This window comes from Juglans regia, chromosome 12, assembly GCF_001411555.2.
Source record: "Juglans regia cultivar Chandler chromosome 12, Walnut 2.0, whole genome shotgun sequence".
In the NCBI taxonomy this organism is placed as follows: Eukaryota; Viridiplantae; Streptophyta; class Magnoliopsida; order Fagales; family Juglandaceae; genus Juglans; species Juglans regia.
In genome coordinates, this window is record NC_049912.1 from 21,080,873 (window position 1) to 21,102,621 (window position 21,749).

At 36.9% G+C, this 21,749-nt stretch overlaps 1 protein-coding gene across 1 annotated transcript; it reads left to right on the forward strand.

Annotated features, from left to right (window-relative positions):
* The first annotated feature begins 8,805 nt into the window (after positions 1 to 8,805).
* On the forward strand, positions 8,806 to 21,376 carry LOC109005957 (serine/threonine-protein kinase PBL27-like). The gene is made up of 5 exons (XM_018985074.2): positions 8,806 to 9,238; positions 10,154 to 10,353; positions 10,609 to 10,798; positions 19,669 to 20,060; positions 20,224 to 21,376. Exons 1-5 carry the CDS (start codon positions 9,112 to 9,114, stop codon positions 20,848 to 20,850), a joined length of 1,536 nt encoding a protein of 511 aa, XP_018840619.1. The 5' UTR covers positions 8,806 to 9,111; the 3' UTR covers positions 20,851 to 21,376.
* The last annotated feature ends 373 nt before the right edge of the window (positions 21,377 to 21,749 follow it).

Consider the following 21,749-nt stretch of genomic DNA (forward strand, 5'->3'; position numbering starts at 1 on the left):
ATGACAATCTTAGAATTGAGGTATATAGGTTCATATAGTGTGAAGGAACCGCTCGAGGACGTGTGTGCATGATTACATGTGCATTTTACTTTTGGCTTTGAAAGTATGTGACTCTACGTGTATGATTAAGAGGTGTTCTACGTGTATGATTAAAAGGTGTTCACAGGTGGTATGATTAAAAGGTGTTCTACGTGTGCATTTTTCATTCAAGCCTGTGGCCATTAGGATCATAACCCAAGTGATAATCTGGAAGTAAAATAAACCAAATGAGTAGTCACAATGAAAAATAAAAGCAATACAACACCTTTCACAAGTAAAATAAATCTCATGACAGCTTGCCCTTCTGAAAATTGGGAATTCAAACACCTAGCAGTATGTGTTCCAACATTTCTAGTTCATAAAAGCAGTACAACAATTTTCAATACAAAACATAAAATAAACCAATAACTCCTAGCAGTAGTAGTACCGGCATTTCAGTATCAACATTGACAAGGCTACTTGAAACAAAACTAAATAATTTCAGCAACTTCAGACATACAAGATTTTTTCCAAGTAAGTTTTACAAATAATTTACAAAACAAGTTCACAAGCAAAGTCTCATTTTTTCACAATAGCATAGAAGCAAAACATAAACAAACACAAATAGATGATTACTTAAACCAGCCAAAATGAACCTCTACAATTAATGATATAATCCAACAAAAGGAATTTTTACATGAATTTATCCGAACCAAGCAAACACTATTACAAAGGTGACAATCCAATACAAACACAATAACTTTTGCTTTTCCTTTATCAAGGCTTGTGACTGCAACAATTCTTGAGATAAAGCTCAAACTGCTCTTACGGTAGGAGGCCTTCCTCTAGGGGCTCCCATGTATCAGTTATGTTAGTGGATCCAATTGAAGTATTCTGATGATGACCAATAATTCTTCTCTGCGTGAAAATAAAAGATCCAATTGAACTATATTTCAACCCAATATGAAAAACCAAATTAGTGTCTATTGTATGCAAATAGTAAATAAAACCTTTATTAACTCCACAATCGTCACAGTCTTGTTAATGGCTCTTCCCATTGCCTTGAAGACAATTTCGCTCGAACCCTTTTCCTCCTACAGAATATATAAATGGACAGAGCAAGGGTTCATATGGTATCAACATACACAAGATTTAGGGAAAAATGGGAAACATTACTTTGTTATAAGGTATCAACTACCTGTAACAAAGTAAGCCCTAACAAGGCAAACCTACCAAACACTTGAAATGCTAGCACAACCATTTGACAAAAACAATTGTGTTCACACCACTATAAATCGAACTGAACCACTACAACTCACAAAAATTGAAAACCAATCCATCATAACATTGCAAACTATCGACCACCAGTCACAACATTAATAGATTTATGATTCATTGCATTTCCAGCCTACAAGATTTGAGCCTAAGATTTTAGGCAATGTTCTAGCCATTAGCGCACTTTCTCCAAGCCTCTAAACATTGTTTTCATCTCTATCAAAGAAATTCATAACCCATTTCTCAAATTTTTCCTACCATGAACACAGAAAAAATCATTGAACCCAACATCAAGCATTGCCCAAATTTGACAAAGTCAAATAAGTAGCAAGTTCAAACAATAAAAAGTTGACAACTATAAAGGACCGGGAAAAATCACAATCTACACAACTCTCATAAAATTAACCCACAATATAAACATGCAAAGAGAAATTGGAGAGAGAGAGAGATATATACTTGAAGCAGGCTCATGGCATAGGTGATATAGTTGCGCATCCTTCCCTGACTTGTAATATGAATCTCATTCGCATAAATCGGCGTCTCTGCTCTCGGTTTCTCCACTATCTGGTACCAATCCATCTTCTCCGTAAAAACGATTTTGAAATCCAAAAAACAAAACCAAAAATAGAAATCCCAAAAGCACATCAGAACCAAGCACGAAAACAAAGAGAACTATCATTATTGAAAAAAAATGATGGCACGAAACTAAAGAATGACTATCACAAAAAGGAAAGAAAAGTTATATCAGAGAAAAGAACAAAAATCATCTAGGGTTTGGTTTCGATCTACATGGTAATTTATCGTGGTTCGTAAGGATAAGTTTGCTCCACTACCAAGAAAGAGCCCTCTTCTATGGCTTCGTTATTCTTTTATGCCCTAATTTGCATATAGGACATTCGCCCTTTATATACCGTAACCTCTAAATTGCCCTAACCAAATCTTCCTTCATGTTTTTATTTTCCATCCCTTTACAGACGGGCATGAAACCCTTTTTTTTACTCTCCGACCCAAGGAGAAGATGACAGGGCTTCGTGGGTTCCAATCAAGTTTGTGGCTCTTCAGCACGAGCCTAAAAAGTGGGTTTTTGTGGGTCTTGGGTTCAAGGAGAATAGGAATAGAAGTGCCTACGGGGACTACTCTATGGGCTTCAGATTTCAAATCTGATGAAGAAGATGACAGGGCTTCGTGGCTCTGGTTCATGGGTTCAAATCGGGTCTGTGGTTTTGGAATCGACAGGGCTTACCGGTTTGGTGGAGAAGACTAAGTGCTTTTATGGCTCTAGTGGAGAAGACCAAGAAGCCTTCCTGGGGAAGATGATGGGAAAGATGGGAATGGAGAAGAGGGCAGGGTCTGGATCGAGCAGGAGAAAGTAGGAGAAAGTGAAATAACAAGGGAGTTCCGACGCTGACTGTTGGACTTGATTTCAAAAAATAAATGATGCCGTTTTGAAACGTGCCACGTAGGACACGGTGATGATGGGGTTTCCCAAACCGGTTGTAGGTATAATTTTTGTATAATTTCATGAGTACTCCTTGTAGTTGAGGCATGTATGTTAAATTATTATAGGACAAATAAGGTCCTTTGGAAGTAGTTGTTGTTGTTGTTGTTATTATTATTATTATTATTATTTTATGAATTATATATTGTTCCACTTTGAGTTGGGCCTGTTTTAAACCTCTCTAATAGTAATTACACTCTATTTTACAATTAGTCTTTGCAACCATGTCACTTCATTAGAATGAATTTTAATTTTATAAAATTACCATCAATTTCATATTGAGCTATAAAATGATAATAATAAAATAACTATAAGTTGATCGTTTTCTTCGATTAATTTCTTTTTAATTGGAGATTCTGAAAAAAAAATAAAGAAATGGGAAGTTTAGTCCATAAATTACCAATGCTGGAATGAGTGAAGATAAAATAAAATAAAAATGATATTATTTGATCATTTGGAGGGAGATCGGCTTGAGGACAATCCTACAAAGAGAATGAGGAATTGAGGATATATGAGTAATGTTGGAGACAAATGGGTAAGCCTTTTGTTTTTGTAAAAAGTGGATTTCACTGTAAAAAAGTGAAATTTTCACACTATTCCTGGTGGGATCCTTTTTTTTTTAAATAAAAGGTTTGTGCGAAATTTGTGCGAAATTGAACTTGTATATATATGTTAAGGACATGCTTCACACCCTGCTTGAACCCGCATTTCACCTGAGACAAGGAAGCTTGGTGGCCTGGAGTGCTAGTAAAAATGTCTAATGCCTAAGTTTTTAGTTCAGAGAGTGAGAGTTTGATAAAACATAAATCAGAATTGTACTTGTATCTAAGCTTTTATACTCCCTTTTTCTATGAGATCACTATTCTTTCTGAACCTAGAGTATCTGCCCCTGCTCTAGACAACATGTCATCACTTTTAATGTGGCAACATCTGTTGGGGACAAGATTTCCCGTCAGGATCTCCTATCAACGGTCTACGTTGGGGCATTTAATGAGTAGTTTCCCACTAGTCATCCGGTTAGTAGAGTTCCCATGTGGAAACTGTTCCCTCTCCTTATGTTGGTTCAAGCCCTCCGCTTCTTATTGGTCGGCTGGCTTGCGACATCTAGACCGTGGGCTTTAGCTGAGAAGGGTCAAGCCTAGTTAGACAAGGGATGAATAAGTCCCTCTAATATCATTATTCACACAGACACACATATATATTAAATGAAATTCTCATAGAGTGTGTAAGTATTGTGCACTCATTTTAAAAAAAATAAATAAATATATTATTCACATAAAAATAATAATTTTTTAATAATAGAGTCTACTATTTTTGAAAAAAAGTATGCGATACTTATATAACCTATGGCTTATCTAAAATTATTTGCCCTAATGCTCTCTTTCTCGAGCGAAAAAGAACCCCAAGATCCTAATCTTGCAAGAAAAATGCTTGATGCAGTCGGCCTGCGTAAGCGCATGGGAATCGATGCCCCCGTGTAAAATGAAACACAACGTTTCATTTTAGCGATAAAACGGATCGTTTCAACTTTGGCCTCCTTCCCTTCGTCTTCCCCACAAAATTCTCCCAACTTCGTAGATCATGAACTCTGCCTTCCTCAATCTTCCGAGCCACGAAGCTCTGCCTCTCCCTCTTCACTTTCATCTTCCCATCAGTTGTTCTGCCTTCCCACCTTCGTGTTCCCCATTAAATCCTTCTCACTTCGAAGAGAACAAACTCTATGTGAGGTATAGAATTAGGGCCTTAGAAACCCAGAGAATGGGTAAGATTGCCAGCTCAGCATCACTTCCATCAATGGTTTCTAACCCTTCACAGCTTCCAGGCTAGTGTTAGAAGCTCAAGATTGGAGACAAATCTTCTTCAGAATGGAGCAAATACATACATGAAGGGGAATTACTTCACATCTTCCTGGAGAATGGAGCAAATACACATGAAGAATCACTTGATGACCCACACAAAGAATGACTTGACGAAGCCACACGAAATGGAGCAAATTGAAATAAAGTCGTTTCACATACAAAAATACCCCAACTTTTTTGTCAAAGTTTCCTCCCATCTCCTTAATCTCTCTCTCTCTCTCTTACGGGTTAGGTTCTAATTTCCATCTCCCCTTAGTCAATCAAACAACTTTACCATACCACCACGGTATGGATTGGTATATGACTAAAAATAAATGCAGAAACAAAGAGCCTAGTAGTTTTCCTTTTCCCCATCCTTTTCTTTTGTTTTTCTTCTATTTTTTTCACTCGTCTGATATCTTTATAGAGCTATCTCAGTCTGCAAAGCAGTGACATTGAACTCCACTTGTTGTTGCTGTTGTTGTGTGAACCCAACCTCCCACCTTGGCTTGGCCATGGCTCCATCGTGCACAGGCACAAAGAAGACCCAGACGAGCTGCCTTTCTCATCTACAAGAAGACGCTGATGAGACGAACTCTGAGAGATTTGAGAGACCCAAACGACGCCCAAGACCCACACGAAGAGTTGATGCCTTTCTACTCACTATCTACATTTCTCTTCTCTTTTTTTTTGTCCTTTTTCTTTTATATTTATTATTATTATTATTATTATTTAAAGCTGTTTGCACGCCGCTTACACAGGGCGACTGTATGTAGCAGCTTTGATCTTGCAAATGGCTTGGCCTCTCTCTATTTTCCTTTATCTGTTGCCTTCTAGTGTACGTCGTACGACTTCCACACGCTACTCCATTTGACTCCTCAATTACAAATCATACTATCCCTAGAATAAGTGCCACCAAAGTCCATACAATTGGCTTATGAATCTTTTCGAATTCTCAATCACAAATGCAATATCAGCATAATCAACAGCATCAAATCTTTCAAAATTAACCCATACCACCCCTCTCCTACAACCACAAGTATTTTTTTTGTTTTTGTTTTCGTTGCTAGAAACTGGCCTCGTTTATTTTCACAAAACTTTTCATCTTATCTTATTTCATCTAATTATTATAATTTTTTTCAAATTTTCACAAAAAATATAATAAACAATTCTTTTTCAAATCTCAAAAAAAAAATAATATTAAAAAAATTTATTCTAACAATATTTAATTCAACTTTCAACTTTTATCTTAACTCGTCTTATCTCATTTGCGAAAACAAACAAGGGATGGCCTCATGCTATCTATTATTATCTCTCTCCTCAACTAAGAATTAGATAGGTTTGGATAATAAGATGAGAGACTTTTAAAAGTTCTCACAATTTTATTTTTCAAACATCACTCAAATATAAAATATTTTTTAATTTCAAATCTTTAACTTTTTCATCTAATTATTACAACTTTTACAAACTTTAAAAAACTAAATACAAAAATCTATGCAATATTTTCAAACTTCAAAACAAAAATTATATTCAAATAATTTTTTAATTTGATAATATTTTTATTCAATTTTTTCTCTTATATTTTTTCAAAACTCAATAAAATATATTAATTTAAACTATTTAACTATTATTCATAAAACTTTGAGATATATTCAAACGAGTCATTGATACCTTAATGAAGCATCTTTGAACTAACCACGACTCTCGACCGTGGCACACGAGAATCCTCTGATCCTTAAGCTTAATCAAGATTATGGATACAAGGCTTGCTTAGGAAACAGAAAGAAGAAAGAAGAAGAAGCAGCAGCAGCAATAATTTATGGTCCCATCTCAACCACACTGATTGAAGGGGGTATGCTTTATAAGTAGGTTTAAGCTACTAACCCTACCAAACCTAGGAGACCAAGTTGCTTTGTGCCATGGAGACTAGGCTCTCCCAGCTTTTAACCAATGGAAGACAGCAACATGGTCACTGTGATTTGCATAAAGTTTTTTTTTTTCATCATTCACGGAATCACGCATGTAGTGGTCCAACGCGGATTTGATAATTAATCTGATTTTTTATAATCTTAAATTAATCTTGCAGCATCCACATATTATATCCATAATAAAATGCATGAAAATTAATTATACAATGAAATTTAAGTTTTTTCGTAGAGGAATAATATGCATCAGTCACTATTTATTTTCACACATCATATTTATAATTTTTTTATAAAGTGTGAGTGTTTTTTATAAACTAATTAATTATTAAAAATGCATGATTTTTCACAAACATTACGTACGTACCAATCTCGTTGAGAAGAAGGGTCCAAGTCAAGTGACATTGTTTTGGGTTGGGCGCTATAAGATTACCAGGTTGTACTTGACAATTGGGATTATTAACGCACAGACCCAAACGTGCGTGGATAGAAAACTGGAGCATGCCTTTGCGTGTCCCCTGTTCTGTCCCTCTCAAGCCGCAGATGGTGGTGAAGGAATCAAGTTCTTTGCACTCATGTCCGATGAATAAACTACGAGAACCATTGGTGCATGTTTGGTCTCCCTTGTGTCAAACCCGAGTCAGTCATATCTTTGTATAAATTTGATAAAAATAAATATTAAAGATATTTTTTTATGGTCGAGAATCTTGGAGACTGTATAAACACAATATCTATTTTACTCAATTAAACTTTGGACTAGTGTATTCAACTCAATCATATTGATCATGTAAATCGTCGGCTCTTTTACCTTACCGTCTATCAAATGAGAATTATTACAGTCGCAAAACGAACTTACAAAAAAAAATTCATAAATCAATATGATTTCATATGATACGTTAGATTTACATTATAGTAAAAATAACTTTATAATCTAAAGTGTCGCATCAATTTATTAATTTATAAATTTTTTTTGTGATTAAAACATTTATCCTATCAAATATATGAGCAAAATGGCTTATAATTGATTGTTTTTGCCTAAAGGAACAGTCCTAATGACAATAAATATATACGAGCCAAAATCGTACAAATAAGTATAAATAGCTATCTTAGTACAAGACATGTATTATTTTGATCCCAATTGTAAGAAGAATTATATCGATAATTATTTATTAAAACGAGTAATGTTAAGTACAAATTTTAAATAGACAAGTTTCATACAAATTATTTATAAAAAATAAATTCATCTAATAAATAATAGTTTTTTTTTACATTTTTTTTAGATAAAGTCCACTTTTTTATAAAAAATTATATGATACTGGTCTATTTGAAACTTGTACAAATCATTTTTCTTAAAAAATAAAAAAAATATCACACATTTCACTCTCTTGTTATTGAACTATGCCTAAATTTATCCATATGATATTGACAGTAGTCAATTAGAAATTTAAGATATCCCGAAATTTATACTCGTGAAAATTAACTATATATGTTATGGGACCTAACTCAAATGTTATCTCTCTTACTTTAGAATAAGAATTTTTTTTCTTTTTTTATCAGTACGGAAAAGAATATTAATATATTGTAATGCAAAAACTCCATATTTTTTTTCCGTTTTCAATTTTACAAAGATTTACGTATTTCTTTTAAATGAAAATAAAATAGAAATTATGATAAGATAGTTTGGTTACATAAAACATTATCTCATTTAATTTAATTATTATAATTTTTAAAATTTTCATGTAAAATATAATAAATAAGTTAATATTTTTAAATATTAAAATAAAAATTATATTAAATAATTATATTTTATAATATTTTTCAAATTTTAACTTTTTTTCTCGTCTAATAAAAGACGCTCAATCTAAAATAATTTTAAGATAGAAAAATGGTTCCGATCACACTGAAACATAACCCAACTTGTCTTCTCTTGCCAGTTTTTAAACATGTGTTAAGAATGTCAATCACAAATGTGGAAGCAAATCCCGTAAGTGGGACCCACTTCCCGACAGTGATGATGTTTTTTACAACTCTCCGACCGTAATTTTCTGACATTGGGAGGGGTAAGAAAGTTAAAGTGATCCAAAAAAAAGTTGAGGTGGCATCTTTGTATTATTACGTATCGTAATTTAGCTTCTAATTACCAAATAATTGAACGAAATTTCAGTTTTACCCCTCAACAGCCCCAGACGCTCTCTCTCTCTTTTTAATTTTTATTATTTCTTAAATGATTTTTACTTATTTGATTTTTTTTTTTTTTGTTTTCCTTTTGTTTGCTCTTTCTTTACCTTCTCCTGCACAACATCAGTTTCTACGATTTGTTGATCTACTTGTCGGAGTTGTTGGTCTCGATCTTACCCTATAATGGCCACTGAAAATCCAAGAGAGAGAGGGTGAACGAGTGAGAGAGGACAAGAGTGATCTGGTTGAATTTTTCGGCTGGGTTTCGGTCTGAGAAAACATGAAGAGTGAAAGTTGAAGAATTCGAGTTCGTTTTCCTGTGTTATGTGCGCTATTCTTTGTTGGGGGTTTGGGGTGTGGCTTTGATTTGGTTGGATTTGATATGGGTGGGTGTTTTCCTTGTTTTGGATCATCCAACGAGGAAGGAAGTGGTGTGAAGGAAGTGCCCAAGAAGGATTCAGTTAAAGAAGGCTCAGCTCACTCTCACCATGTGAACAGAGTTAACTCAGGTGGGATTTTTTTTTTCCTTTGAATTTTTTTTTTCCAGGGTAAGTTTTCTGGTTTTTTTATTTTTTTGTCAGTTTGATTACCATGTACGCTTTGATTGTGTTGGAGTTCTTGTTCTTAGTAGCGTTGTTCGAACGTCTTGATGATGGGTTGTTGTTGGAATTTGTTGCCACTTTGATCTGATGCATCTGTGGTTGTCAAGTCTGATTCGGCTCACTTGTAAATCTGGTGCTGTTATGGTTTCACTGTTCCAGTTAAATTATAAATTATTGGTCAGTGGATTTGCTTCTTGGACGTCTTGTTTAAATGTAAATTTATTTATTTAGCAGTACAAGAACATTTTTGGAGACCCGGTATCAGGTCTGAAAGTTCCAATCAGTTCGCTTGCTTTTGGTAAATTTTTCTGCTTATTTATAATCGTCAAACTTAAAACAGATAGTGGTGCTAGCAAGTGCATTGTAAATTAAAATATTAATTGTCCTACAGAAATTGGAAAGGTGAAAAACTGTGACTGAAATGCCACATGACTCTGTAAAGAATGTACGGTGAAATATTACATATCCATAAAGGATATATGATGCAATATTAACTCGAATTTTAAGCTTCAATTTGAAAATTTATTGAAAAATTTACAGTTACATCCATTTTTGACACCGTACAAGCATGACATACTCGGCCTAATTAGAATATGCAACAATAGCGATTTGGCATTCTTGGGTGATCTTAAATGACTGAGCATCTTTAAAAGCAAACTGAAATGTAGATGCATACAGGCGCCTCCAACGATTGTTCTCATGAATTCATGCCCTTAGGTTACAGAGTTCTGATTTCTAATTCCTTATCTAACTTTAAGTATTTTTTTTTCCTCTATTCTTCCTACCCACTATATGGCTTTCTAATTCACTTTTTTTCCCTAGAAAAATCAAAATCTCGAAGTGGTTCAGATCCTAAGAAGGAAACAGCTGTTCCAAAAGATGGACCAACAGCAAATATTGCTGCACAAACATTTACATTTCGAGAGCTTGCTGCTGCAACAAAAAACTTTAGGCAAGAATGTTTGCTGGGTGAAGGTGGGTTTGGTCGTGTTTATAAAGGTCGGTTGGAGAGCACAGGACAGGTAATTTGTGATCAGTTTAGATAGATGCCATAATATCATTTCTATGAATGTGCTCAGCGTATGTCCTAAACTAGTGCATTCCATGACTTAGATTCCAGATCTTATTTGACAGAGAAACCTCTACATTTTTCTAGAGCAATCACTCATTCACGCCTCCAGTAAATTAAATTCATTCCTTTAATTGCTAATTTGACTCAATCTCGTCTCATATGGTCTTTGGTGATCTCCTGTTTGATATAAGCTTTGTTTTTGCAGGTAGTTGCTGTGAAACAGCTTGACAGGAATGGCCTTCAAGGAAATCGAGAATTTTTAGTGGAGGTTCTCATGCTTAGCCTCTTACACCATGCAAACCTTGTCAATTTGATCGGTTATTGTGCAGATGGAGACCAACGTCTCCTTGTCTATGAGTTTATGCCATTGGGCTCCTTGGAGGATCATTTGCATGGTTAGATTGCATCCTTTTACTACTTTTGGTACCTTTTGCTCCTTAATAATTATCATTTTATATACATACTTGTTTCTAGGTTGTACCAGGTTGTATCATGTAATTTTTCCCACCAATGCTATAGTCTTGCTGTTATCTCTGGAGGTTCTTATGCTATTAAAACTTTGGTAGAGTAAATCATTTTAATCAAGGATCTGGTTGAGGCTTAGTATGTACACTATTTTAATTGAAAATTTGGCATTGTTGTTAATTTGAAGGATTTTCTCGGTATAGGTAGATTTCATGCTTGTGTTTTGCATGTATACATGGTTGGCTTGAAGGGGATTGATAGCTAAAAAGAGGTCCTCAAAGACACAAGCAGCCGAGTGCTTAACGCAAACCTTGGAAAGCTGTTGAGGATCTTACAGAAACTAGGGCATCTCAGAAAGCCAGAGTTGTGGTCCTTACTCCTTAGGGACCCCAATCAGCTCTTGGCTCGCTATGGTGCCTACACACTACCCACTGCCTTTTCTTATATAAATAAGGGATTGATAGCTTTTTGTATAAATTATTCCTTGTGAGGCAAGTCTTGCTCTACACTATCAATTTATTAGACATTAATTGTGGTTTTAATTATTGGTATTAATAAATTTTTACTTATAAAAAAAAATTGTGGTATTAATTGTAGGTTGGAAGTCATCTAGTAATTAAGTGAATTGGCAGTGTTTTAGTGGCTTGCTGGCCACTTATGCTTCAATAATAGATAGGGACATTTATGGTTTGATTTCATTGATTTATTTGCTCGGCTATTATTAATAACTTTTTATTTTTTAGATGGTCATTTTTCAACCTAGACGTTGAATCACCTAATGGTTCATTATTAAAATTATTGTGTTTAGATACATTAAGGCCCCATTTGGATACATAAACGATTTCATCTCATATCATCTCATCATTACAACTTTCCCAAATTCTTACACAAAATATAATAAACAATTTAATTTTTTCAAATCCCAAAACAATAATAATATTAAAAAAAAATTATTCTAATAATATTTTATTCAACTTTCAACTTTCTTCTAAAACCATCTCATCTCATTTAATTATCCAAATGGGGTCTAAGGCCTCGCTTGGATGAGTTGAGATAAAAGTTGAAAATTGAATAAAATATTTTTAGAATATTTTTTTTTAATATTATTATTGTTTTGGGATTTGAAAAAGTTGAATTATTTATTTTAATTTATATGAAAATTTGAGAAAGTTGTGATATGATTAGATGAGATGAAATTTGTTGTGAAAACAAATGAGGCCTAAACAATTTAGGATGTTTCTCTTTGATTTGACCTATTGTTTCTTTTTTTATATTATTTCTAGCACAATATCCATTGTTAACAGGTTCATGAGTCAATTTAGGTCCCGTTTGGATACAGAAACACTCTTGACCCATCTCATCTCATCATTACAACTTTCTCAAATTCTCATACAAAATATAATAAATAATTCAACTTTTTCAAATCTCAAAATAATAATAATATTAAAAAATAATATTCTAAATATATATTGTTTAGCTCATCTAAAACCAACTCAACTCATCTCATCTCACTATCCAATCGAGCTCTTAGTTTGGGTTGTACAGTGATTGATAATTCTATCATTTCCCTCCCCTTCTACATGCCTTTTTATGGTGTAGTTAGGTTCGATTGAATCTTAGAAGCGATAATAATTGCAAAATCAGTATTGCGTACGGCTATGGTTCTTGTTCTTAATATATACAATCGTTTCTCGTTGCTTAATGATGTTTTTTTCTCTTTTGTTTATCATCCTAACTCTACATGAGAAAAGGTAAGGCACTGCAGATGATTTTTCTAAGATAATTAGTGGCTTGTGATATTACAACCGTCCACTTTTTTTTGGATGTTTTATGCTGCGTGTATTTTTATTAGAAACTATAGATTGATCGAGGATGCCAACAAAGAAGGGGCATCAAATCAACACCAGGAAGGGGCTTTTCAGAGATGGGAGATGGCTACCTCCACTTTTGTTGCCTATCAAGCCCAAATGGCCTCCAATGGATCCAAAACATAAATCAATAAATACATAAAAGTATAGAGCATTATGCTTGTCTTCTTGATTTTGGAGAGAACATAAGAAGTTTCTATGATACTCCGAAATGGAAGAAAGTGTATTAAGTCCCACATTAGGTGGGTGGATTGTGGAGGGTTGTGTATGTGTGCGTGCTTAGTCCCGCATTGACTGTAGATGGAACTGAAGTTTCTGAGTGAATTCAAAGGGCTCCAATTGTAATTTTGACTAATCTTTCAGGGGTGAAGTGCAAGATATGGCTAGCACTTTCTTTGTCTTTGTGTCATGTGGTCTTGTAGCTAATTTAACAACGTTATGTAGTGTTAGGGAACTTGTAGTATGACGTGGACCTTGAGGAGCCGTGTATACTCTCTGGAATTTAACTTTATAAGCATTTCTGGGAAATCTAATTATAATTTTGAGTTTTGTCTAGTCCTTTTAGGTTTAGTGCATTGTTGCTTGCTTTTCTCTTGAATGGTGGTGACAATGTCAAAAAATTATCTTTGGCAGAATAAGAAAAGTGGCTAGTGCTTTGAATGCTGAAGTTGTTTCTCTGAAGACATTTTAAGGGCATGAAGGGAAAGAAGGTCGACTATGGAAATGATGGAGCTATTGAGACATTGGAATTCAATATTTGATTGAAGCTAGTTGTAGTTGGATTTGCCATGCAGTTTCTAGACCTAAAATTGGCCTGGATAGTGGATTTCATTTTGTAATGGCTTTGGGCTGGTATAGTTCAGTACTTGTTGTAATAGATCGATAGAAAGACTTTGCTGAAATGTTGAATTCTTTTTTTCGATCGGTAATCAAGAAATTTTATTCATAAGAATAGACAAAGCCCAAGTACACAAGGAGTATACATGAGAATTACCTAACTAGAGTTTACAACTGATAATAAAAAGTCATGGGCATTTAATCCGTTACAAACAATGGCCCCCACCCATGAAAACAATGTTTTAAAGAAAAAAACTTTCAGCTCCTCCATTGTTCTCTCGTGGTTTTCGAAGCCTCTATCATTTCGCTCCTTCCAAATTCTCCAACACATACATATAGGGACCATTTTCCAGATTGCTACAACTTGTGAGTTACCTCAGAGACCTCTTCAACTTGCTAGAAAATCCACTAGTCTAAGGGGCATGACCCATCCCATGATAATCCAAGTCCTGTAAAAAAAGTCATCCCACATGGTCCTGGCCACCTTACAATGTAGGAACAGATGATTGACTGATTCGCCATCTTTCTTACACATGCAACAATAGTCTAACACCATTACTCAATGTTTCCTTAGGTTATCTGTGGTGAGAACTTTGCCCAATCTTGCTGTCCAAACAAAAAAAACTTCTTTTGAAGGAGATTTCGTCTGCCAAATACTCTCCCATTCGAATGTGGGCCTGCTTGGGCTCATTAAAAATTTGTGAAAAGATCTGACCGTGAAATCTGAATTTACCTTTTTTGGAAGGGCTCCAACTCATCCTATCCATGGTACCCTTGGACATACGTACAGAATACAATGTCTCATTGAACCCTGAGATAACCTCCAACTCTCAGTCCTGGGCTGCCCTAGTGAAATTAAAATTCCATTGAGGGAGGCCACTAGAAAAAGCCAAGAGATCCACTATTGTTGCATCTTTACTTGTGCGAGCTCAAATATGGCGGGGAAAGTGTCTTGGAGAATTCGTTCACCATACCATTTGTCATACCAAAATTTGACCCGAGAGCCATTATCCACTATAATATGTGTATTATGTCTCCAGAAGATCTCCCAACCCTTCCTAATGTATTTCCACAAACCCATCCCATTTGGGCTGCGTACCTCATTCGAGCACCAACCACTCCATGCCTCTTCAACCTGTACATCTATAACAGACTTCCACAGGGCCCCCTTTTCGTGTTGGTACTGCCACAACCAATTACCCAATAAGGCTTGGTTGAATTTCATCAAGTTACGAATCTCCAATCCACCCCCAGAGAATGAAGTACAAACCACAGACCAATTGTCCAGATGAAATTTGAACTCGTCCCCCAAACCACTCCACAAGAAATCACGTTGTAACTTCTTATTACGGTTGGCAATCTTTGCTAGGAGTGAGAACAAGGACAAAAATAGGTGGGGTGGGGGTGGGGGAGAGAGGGTTAGAGAGAGTACTTTTAATCAAAGTGAACCTACCACCTTTAGATAAATACAACCTCTTCCAAGATGCCAATCTTCGCTCCACCCTTTCAATCACAACATTCCAGATCTGCTCTGATTTAAAGGAAACACCCAAGGGTAAACCAAGATACTTCAGGGGTAGTGAAGATACCTTACATTCCAAGAGAGAGGCTAGAGCCACCACTTCAAGAACAGTCCCCACCGGTACGAACAGTCGACACATTCCTCCAACCTTTTCACCACCCTTTTGTCGAACATGATAAGAACACCACCTGAAGTTCCTTTAGAAGGCAGATACGACCACCTGACATGATGCCCTCTTCACAAACTTCAAACTATTTGCCTTGTAATTAATTCTAACATGGTCTCTAGTAAACAAATGATATCACCCTGCCATTGTCGAAGTAAGTTCCTAACTTGGAGCCGTTTGTTATGCTCATTCAACCCCCTTACGTTCCATGATATTATTTTTGGCTTCATATCGGGATCGTCGTTGCCCGTCCCTTGAGACGCCCCCCGGCTAGAACTCCTCTGCCCTTCCTCATCGTTCATGGCCCACGTAAGCTCTTGACTTCTCTCTCTCTTTTTATCCGAATTAAGTGAAGGATTCGTTTTGGATTGTGCATGTCCAGCTTTAATAGCTGAGTAATGCCAAAAATTCATCTTCAAAACCCTTGCATGTAATCCCTACACAATGCTTGATCTCCATGGCTTTTTGAATTACCCAATCTGACACCCTCGGATGAAAAGAATTCAATGGAGTTGGTTCTGCCCCCTCACCAAAGAAACTACCCCTCCCTGCGTCCTCCCCCCTTTCAACCACCATCTCCTCAGACTTAAATACTACCAAAGGCCTTTCCATTGCAACTTCCACTAAGATACCCAGGCTTCCCTCACTGTCAGGATTGATAGATAAGGATTTCTGGGCTACTGAAGAAGATTCTGGCACCTTTATAGGTTCTTGCATGGCGTGGAGGTAAGTCGACGGCCCAGAGGTCGCCGATGGAATTTTTTATGGCTTCCCACAGTGCTCCAACCCTCCCGACGATGCTCCCATCCTCTTCTCTGCAAGATGCAGATCCTGTAGTAGCTCAACAACTGTCAACGCCGACGGCCGTGATGACGGGAGGCAACCCAGAAAGAACTGACGCACCATTTTGTGCCTTGTCATTGGACAATGGCCCTCTTGGCGTCGAGGAACCCAACTGCGTAGCCTCCTTAGGTTGCGAAATCCTTACCAGTGCAAGGTCTCCGATGCTAGGGTTATCGGGAATAATCCTAGAGGTTGCCAGCGACAATTTCTGTGGCACCCGTTGCCGTTGGTGGGCCGTCATCTCCATTGGCCCAGTTGCGGACGTGGAGCCCTTCTCAAAGGAAGGCCTAGTTCTTTTGAGACGCCAGTGCATTTTGGGTTGGGCTTGGCGTGTTCGGCCCAAGCCCAAGCCCAAGCCCAAGCCCACGCTCACCTTTGTTTTACCTTTATCCAGTCTCCTTTTCGGCCTTAATCCAAACCCAATCCACACTTAGTGCTTCTACAGCCTTCTTCAAACAACAAAGCTCCTCCTTCACGCCAACAAGCTGCGACTTCAGCCCAGACAGTACCTTTTGCCCCTCACTTTCCCCTGTGCAGGCATCGGATAGACCACCTCCAACTATAACAGGTACAAAGTTTCGACCAACCCTCCCTGCCAAAGAACACTCCCTTGCTACCCATTTATTTTTGTCCTTTTCTCCATTTTGTGATGCCAAAGCTTGGGTTGTACCACCATGCACCGCCCCCCTACTACCTACTATACCACCCATCACAGCCTCAGCATACGTCCTAGCCTGCCTATCCAACTCTTTCCCCTTCCCATCACCCTGGACCACCGTTGGAACCTTGGAGAGGCATGATAGAGCTTGCTTCATCTCCATGGACAGACTTTTCCACCCCTTCCTTCCATCCCTTCCGGAACCACAAGCAGGCCTCGACGCCCATTACCACCATACTCAGTGACTTCAGAGTAGTGTCCAAAGGCATTGGAATGCCGATGAACAACTATTGCCACAGATCCAACACGATAAGTCTTGAAAAAATCCTTTCTTCCCTTTGACAAGGAGCATTCTTCCACTGTGTTTGCCAGCCAACGAGCACTTGAATGGCTGAGTACCATCTCCTTCGTGGCCTTCCTGGTTCTTTCAGTGATACAAAAGTGGCTTCCCCCCTCTAACGATAATACAAAAACCTTGGTTTCTATTAATAAATGTTTTAAGAAGCCCATCCTAGACCAGAAAGATTACAGACCCAAGAAAAGCTATGATAGATGTAGTATTAGTGTTATTTCTGATGTAGTTGTAGCAAACAGCAGTTGAATTTGGCATAGCATTAGGAGCGGTGATAGTATAATTATGAACAGTAACTTAAATGTGGCTATGACAAGTGTACTGTTCCTAATTATACTGGGTCCAAGATTGTCAGTTGATATCCATAGTTGGAGGTGAAAAGCAGCTTAGCTTGGTTTTTCTTGTAAAAGCAATCAACTAGTTGACATCTTAGAAAGATAAATGCTGGTAATGTCAAGTTCAGAGCAATGCCATACAGAAACTTTGGTTAGATATTTTGGGCCTGTATACACTATTATATGAGATTGTTGTATGAGTAGAGCTTGCAATGCATATGTTTTTCTTACTTAGATTATAAAGATGATTTGAATTTTATGGAAAAATTGTTGTTACTTAGATTATATAGCTGGTGGGCCTTTGACTTATGGAAAAATTGCTTGGTATGAGCCTATCGGTTCAAGCTTGTGGTTTTTATGAAACATATCCTTATGCATAGCAAATATTATCTTCTTTACAACAACTACATGGATTCAGCTGCATATTTTCATCAAGAATTTATATTCTACTTATCAGGAAAAAAGCATGTTTATTCCTGTTTTAAAAAACTGCTTGAATTTAGCATCTGGTACTTGGCATCTTAAGTCACATCAAGTGATGGTGTTATGCCCTGTTTGGACTTATTGTTGCAGAGTAAGCTGAACAAAATTTGTGCTTCTGTAGCATATTTCTTTCTTTCCCCGCAAGAGAAACTGGTCTCCTAGTTCGCAATTTGGGAATATGAAGTATTTATCCATCCTTTATTGTCAGTAAACTAACTTTCTTATTCCTCCTAGCAATGTTAGTATCTTCCTACTGTCTTTGGTACAAGGCATCTGATCTGGGAAATGGTATTTGGAACTTATTTTCCCAATTTTTGTGTGTTGAGCGCCTGGCTTTTGGTACTTCAATTGAAAGCCAGATCTTTGAATTCAATATGAAGTTAAGTGACTAACTAGTTTACCAAACACGCATATTAATTTAATTAACAGAGACTGTTAATTTAGTCACCATGGCATCAAGAAGATGGAATCTTTGGCTTGTAATCTTAGACAGTGGGTAATACCGTAATAGTCCAGAAATCATTATGGGCAAAATGCCGATGATTAAATGAACGAGTAAAAGTCCTGGGAAAAGGGAGAGGTAGAAATAAAATTGAAAGCATTTGTACTTGCAAAAAAATGAAAGCATTTGTAAAGAGCTTTACTCTGGTGCTTATTTGGTAGAAGATGAGAATGCCTGATATGGTTCTATGTATAAGATATCAGGGGCTCACAGTAATAAAAGAAAGGATTTCCATTGAAGGTTTCAGAAAGAAATAAGATAGGCTGAAAAGAGCAATAGAAAAAGAAATGGTTGCCTAGGTTTTGACTATAATTGCTATAAGATCAAGCCTTTTGTAAGTTTGAGCTTTTTGACAAAGGGTACCCCTTGTTGTTCTGAGTAATGCTTGCTCAATAAAACAGAAAAAAGGGGTAAAATAGTTGATTTATTATTTTGTTATGCTTTGAGTCTGTTGTTGTTTGACTCCAGGAATGAGCTATTTGGTGAGGGGTCTGGATTTAAGTTTTTCCAAACAAAAAAAAAAAGGCTGGACACACCCTCTTAACTAGTAAGAATCTAATGACATATACACCCTCTGTAAGTACACTTAAATGTCTAATTCAAGATAAATATCTTAGATTGTTCTGGAGCATAGGAGATACTTTTGAATGCAAATAACATGTTATTTACATATTTACACATGCGAAGACATATTATCACTTCATTGATGAATGGGTCACACTTATCTCGTTATATTGCAGGATCTGCTATTGGGGAAGTATATTTCCCGAGTGAACAAATGAAAACAATTGAAAGACATGCCTTTGCTTCAAATCTTAAACATTAACTTAACAACTCCACCATGTCTCTGATTCACTGCAACTGTTTTGAGGGGTATGGCCGCCGGGGGGGGGTGGTGGAGGGTGGCATTCTGATTGTATGTAGACTGCTTTGTCCCTCTCGTTATCTAATATTTTAGAGTGAATCATCAGTGTAACTTATATAACCAATGCCGAATGATATTTCATTTTTTGTCCATTAAGCTCTATTAGTTTCTTTAATAGTTGGCTTTACTTAATTATTACTTGGAAAGATGCTTCAAGTTGCCAAATTAGATTTCCACTGGAGCTGTATTCAGCTTCTAAATTTCTCCTCCTCCTTCCTTCAATAGTTGAATACCTGGCTCAAATTCAAATTACATGTCTGAACTTTCTGCAAACGACCTGACTTTTACTATTTTGCTATTTATTTTCAGATCTTCTTCCAGACAAGACGCCCCTGGACTGGAATACAAGGATGAAGATTGCAGCGGGTGCAGCCAAGGGGTTGGAATATTTGCATGATAAAGCAAATCCTCCTGTGATATACAGAGATTTAAAATCATCCAATATCCTTCTTGATGAGGGTTATCACCCTAAGCTGTCAGATTTTGGGCTTGCCAAACTTGGTCCTGTTGGTGATAAGACTCATGTGTCCACACGTGTCATGGGTACATATGGTTATTGTGCCCCGGAATATGCTATGACAGGTCAACTTACTCTCAAGTCTGATGTCTATAGTTTTGGGGTTGTGTTTCTTGAACTCATAACGGGTCGCAAAGCAATTGATAATTCCCGTGCACCTGGGGAGCATAATCTTGTTGCATGGGTAAGTATTCTTCCTGTCAATTTGGAAGAGTTCTTTAGACAACATTGATGAGTAATGGCTTGGTGATTAGTCTTATTAGCAATCATTGGATTGGCATTTAAGTTGTCTCTTTTTACTTCTGAAAAGAAGAGTAAATTTATGTGGTATTATGTTGTATTTGTAGGCACGACCACTTTTCAAGGATCGTAGGAAATTTCCCAAAATGGCTGATCCTCTACTCCAAGGCCGTTATCCAATGCGAGGACTTTACCAAGCTCTTGCAGTTGCAGCCATGTGTTTGCAGGAACAAGCTGCTACTAGACCTCTAATCGGAGATGTTGTGACTGCTCTCACATATTTAGCCTCCCAAAGCTATGATCCAGATGCCGCTGCTGCTCAAAATAACAGAGTTGGTCCATCTACGCCTAGGAACAAGGACGAAAGAAGAACCATGGCAGATGGACTGGATAGCCCAGGTGAGTCTGGACGTGGTGGGCGCCATGGTTCCCCTTCTGCTTATAAAAATTCACCCGATTACAGAAAGAGAGATTTAAGGGAAGGGAGTGCTGGTGCAGCACTAGCAAGGATTGACACCGGTGGTGGTTCTGGGAGAAAAGCAGGATTGGATGAGTCAGAGCGCCGTGAATCTCAGAGAGACAGCCCAATAAGTACTGGGAGAGCCAGGGAAACTCCAAGGAATCGTGATTTAGATAGAGAACGTGCTGTAGCAGAGGCAAAAGTATGGGGTGAGAATTGGAGAGAGAAGAAGCGGGCAAGTCGGATGGGTAGTTTTGATGGCACAAATGAGTGATGGACAAAAACTCCGTCGTTTTACACAATTCTTCTATGGAAGTAATTATATCGTTGTTATTGAGTAAGGGAACTGCTGAAGGCATCAATTTATATGGTAATGGGAGGAATCATGGCAAAAAAGGGATGGCGAATCATCAAGGGAGGGAAAATGGTGTGAATTGAGGCATTTACAGGTAAAGACCCTTGAGAGAATGTTGTTGTCTGGACTCTGCAACATGTCCATTTTATGTATGTAGGAATTTCACAGGTGTATGCTACAGAGAGCAGTGAAGATGTCTAATTTTTGCACCCCCCCTCATATATATTGTTGTCTGGGGGAACTTAAAAGTGGGGTTTGGTGTGGGTGTCGTAAGTGTTGTACTTTTCATACAGTTGCGTAAATGGACCTCTGAGTTAAAAGTGTTGTACTTAAAAAAAAAAAAAAAAGTGTTTTCGGCTTATACACAGAGAGAGGTTTGGTCATATCGTTCCGTTCAGCTCTCTCTGGTGAATGAAATTGAACGAGTCAAAATGTATTTTGGAAATGAAATGGAACCATTGTTTAGGACCAAAAAAAAAAAAAGAGGATATGTACAAATAGGTAGACCTGCTCTTGAAGTTGTTGAACTGCTTTCGATATTTAAAATTTGTAAATAGAGAGAAAAAGTAAACCAGTTGCGGCCAACTTCTGCATTAGGTGGGTCATGGAACTCACTCGATCTCAAGCTATGATGTTTTTCACTAACGAAATAAAAACACTCAGATTTTTTCTCTATCAATTGTCAAATCCGAATCTTAACGTGGATTCCTATCCCAACTCTGGAGTTTAAAGAAATAAAAAAGGGTGAGATTCACTTTGTGTTTTATTTTTTCATGTAGACGAACTCAATTGGATCACCAATTGAACTTTGATTTCTC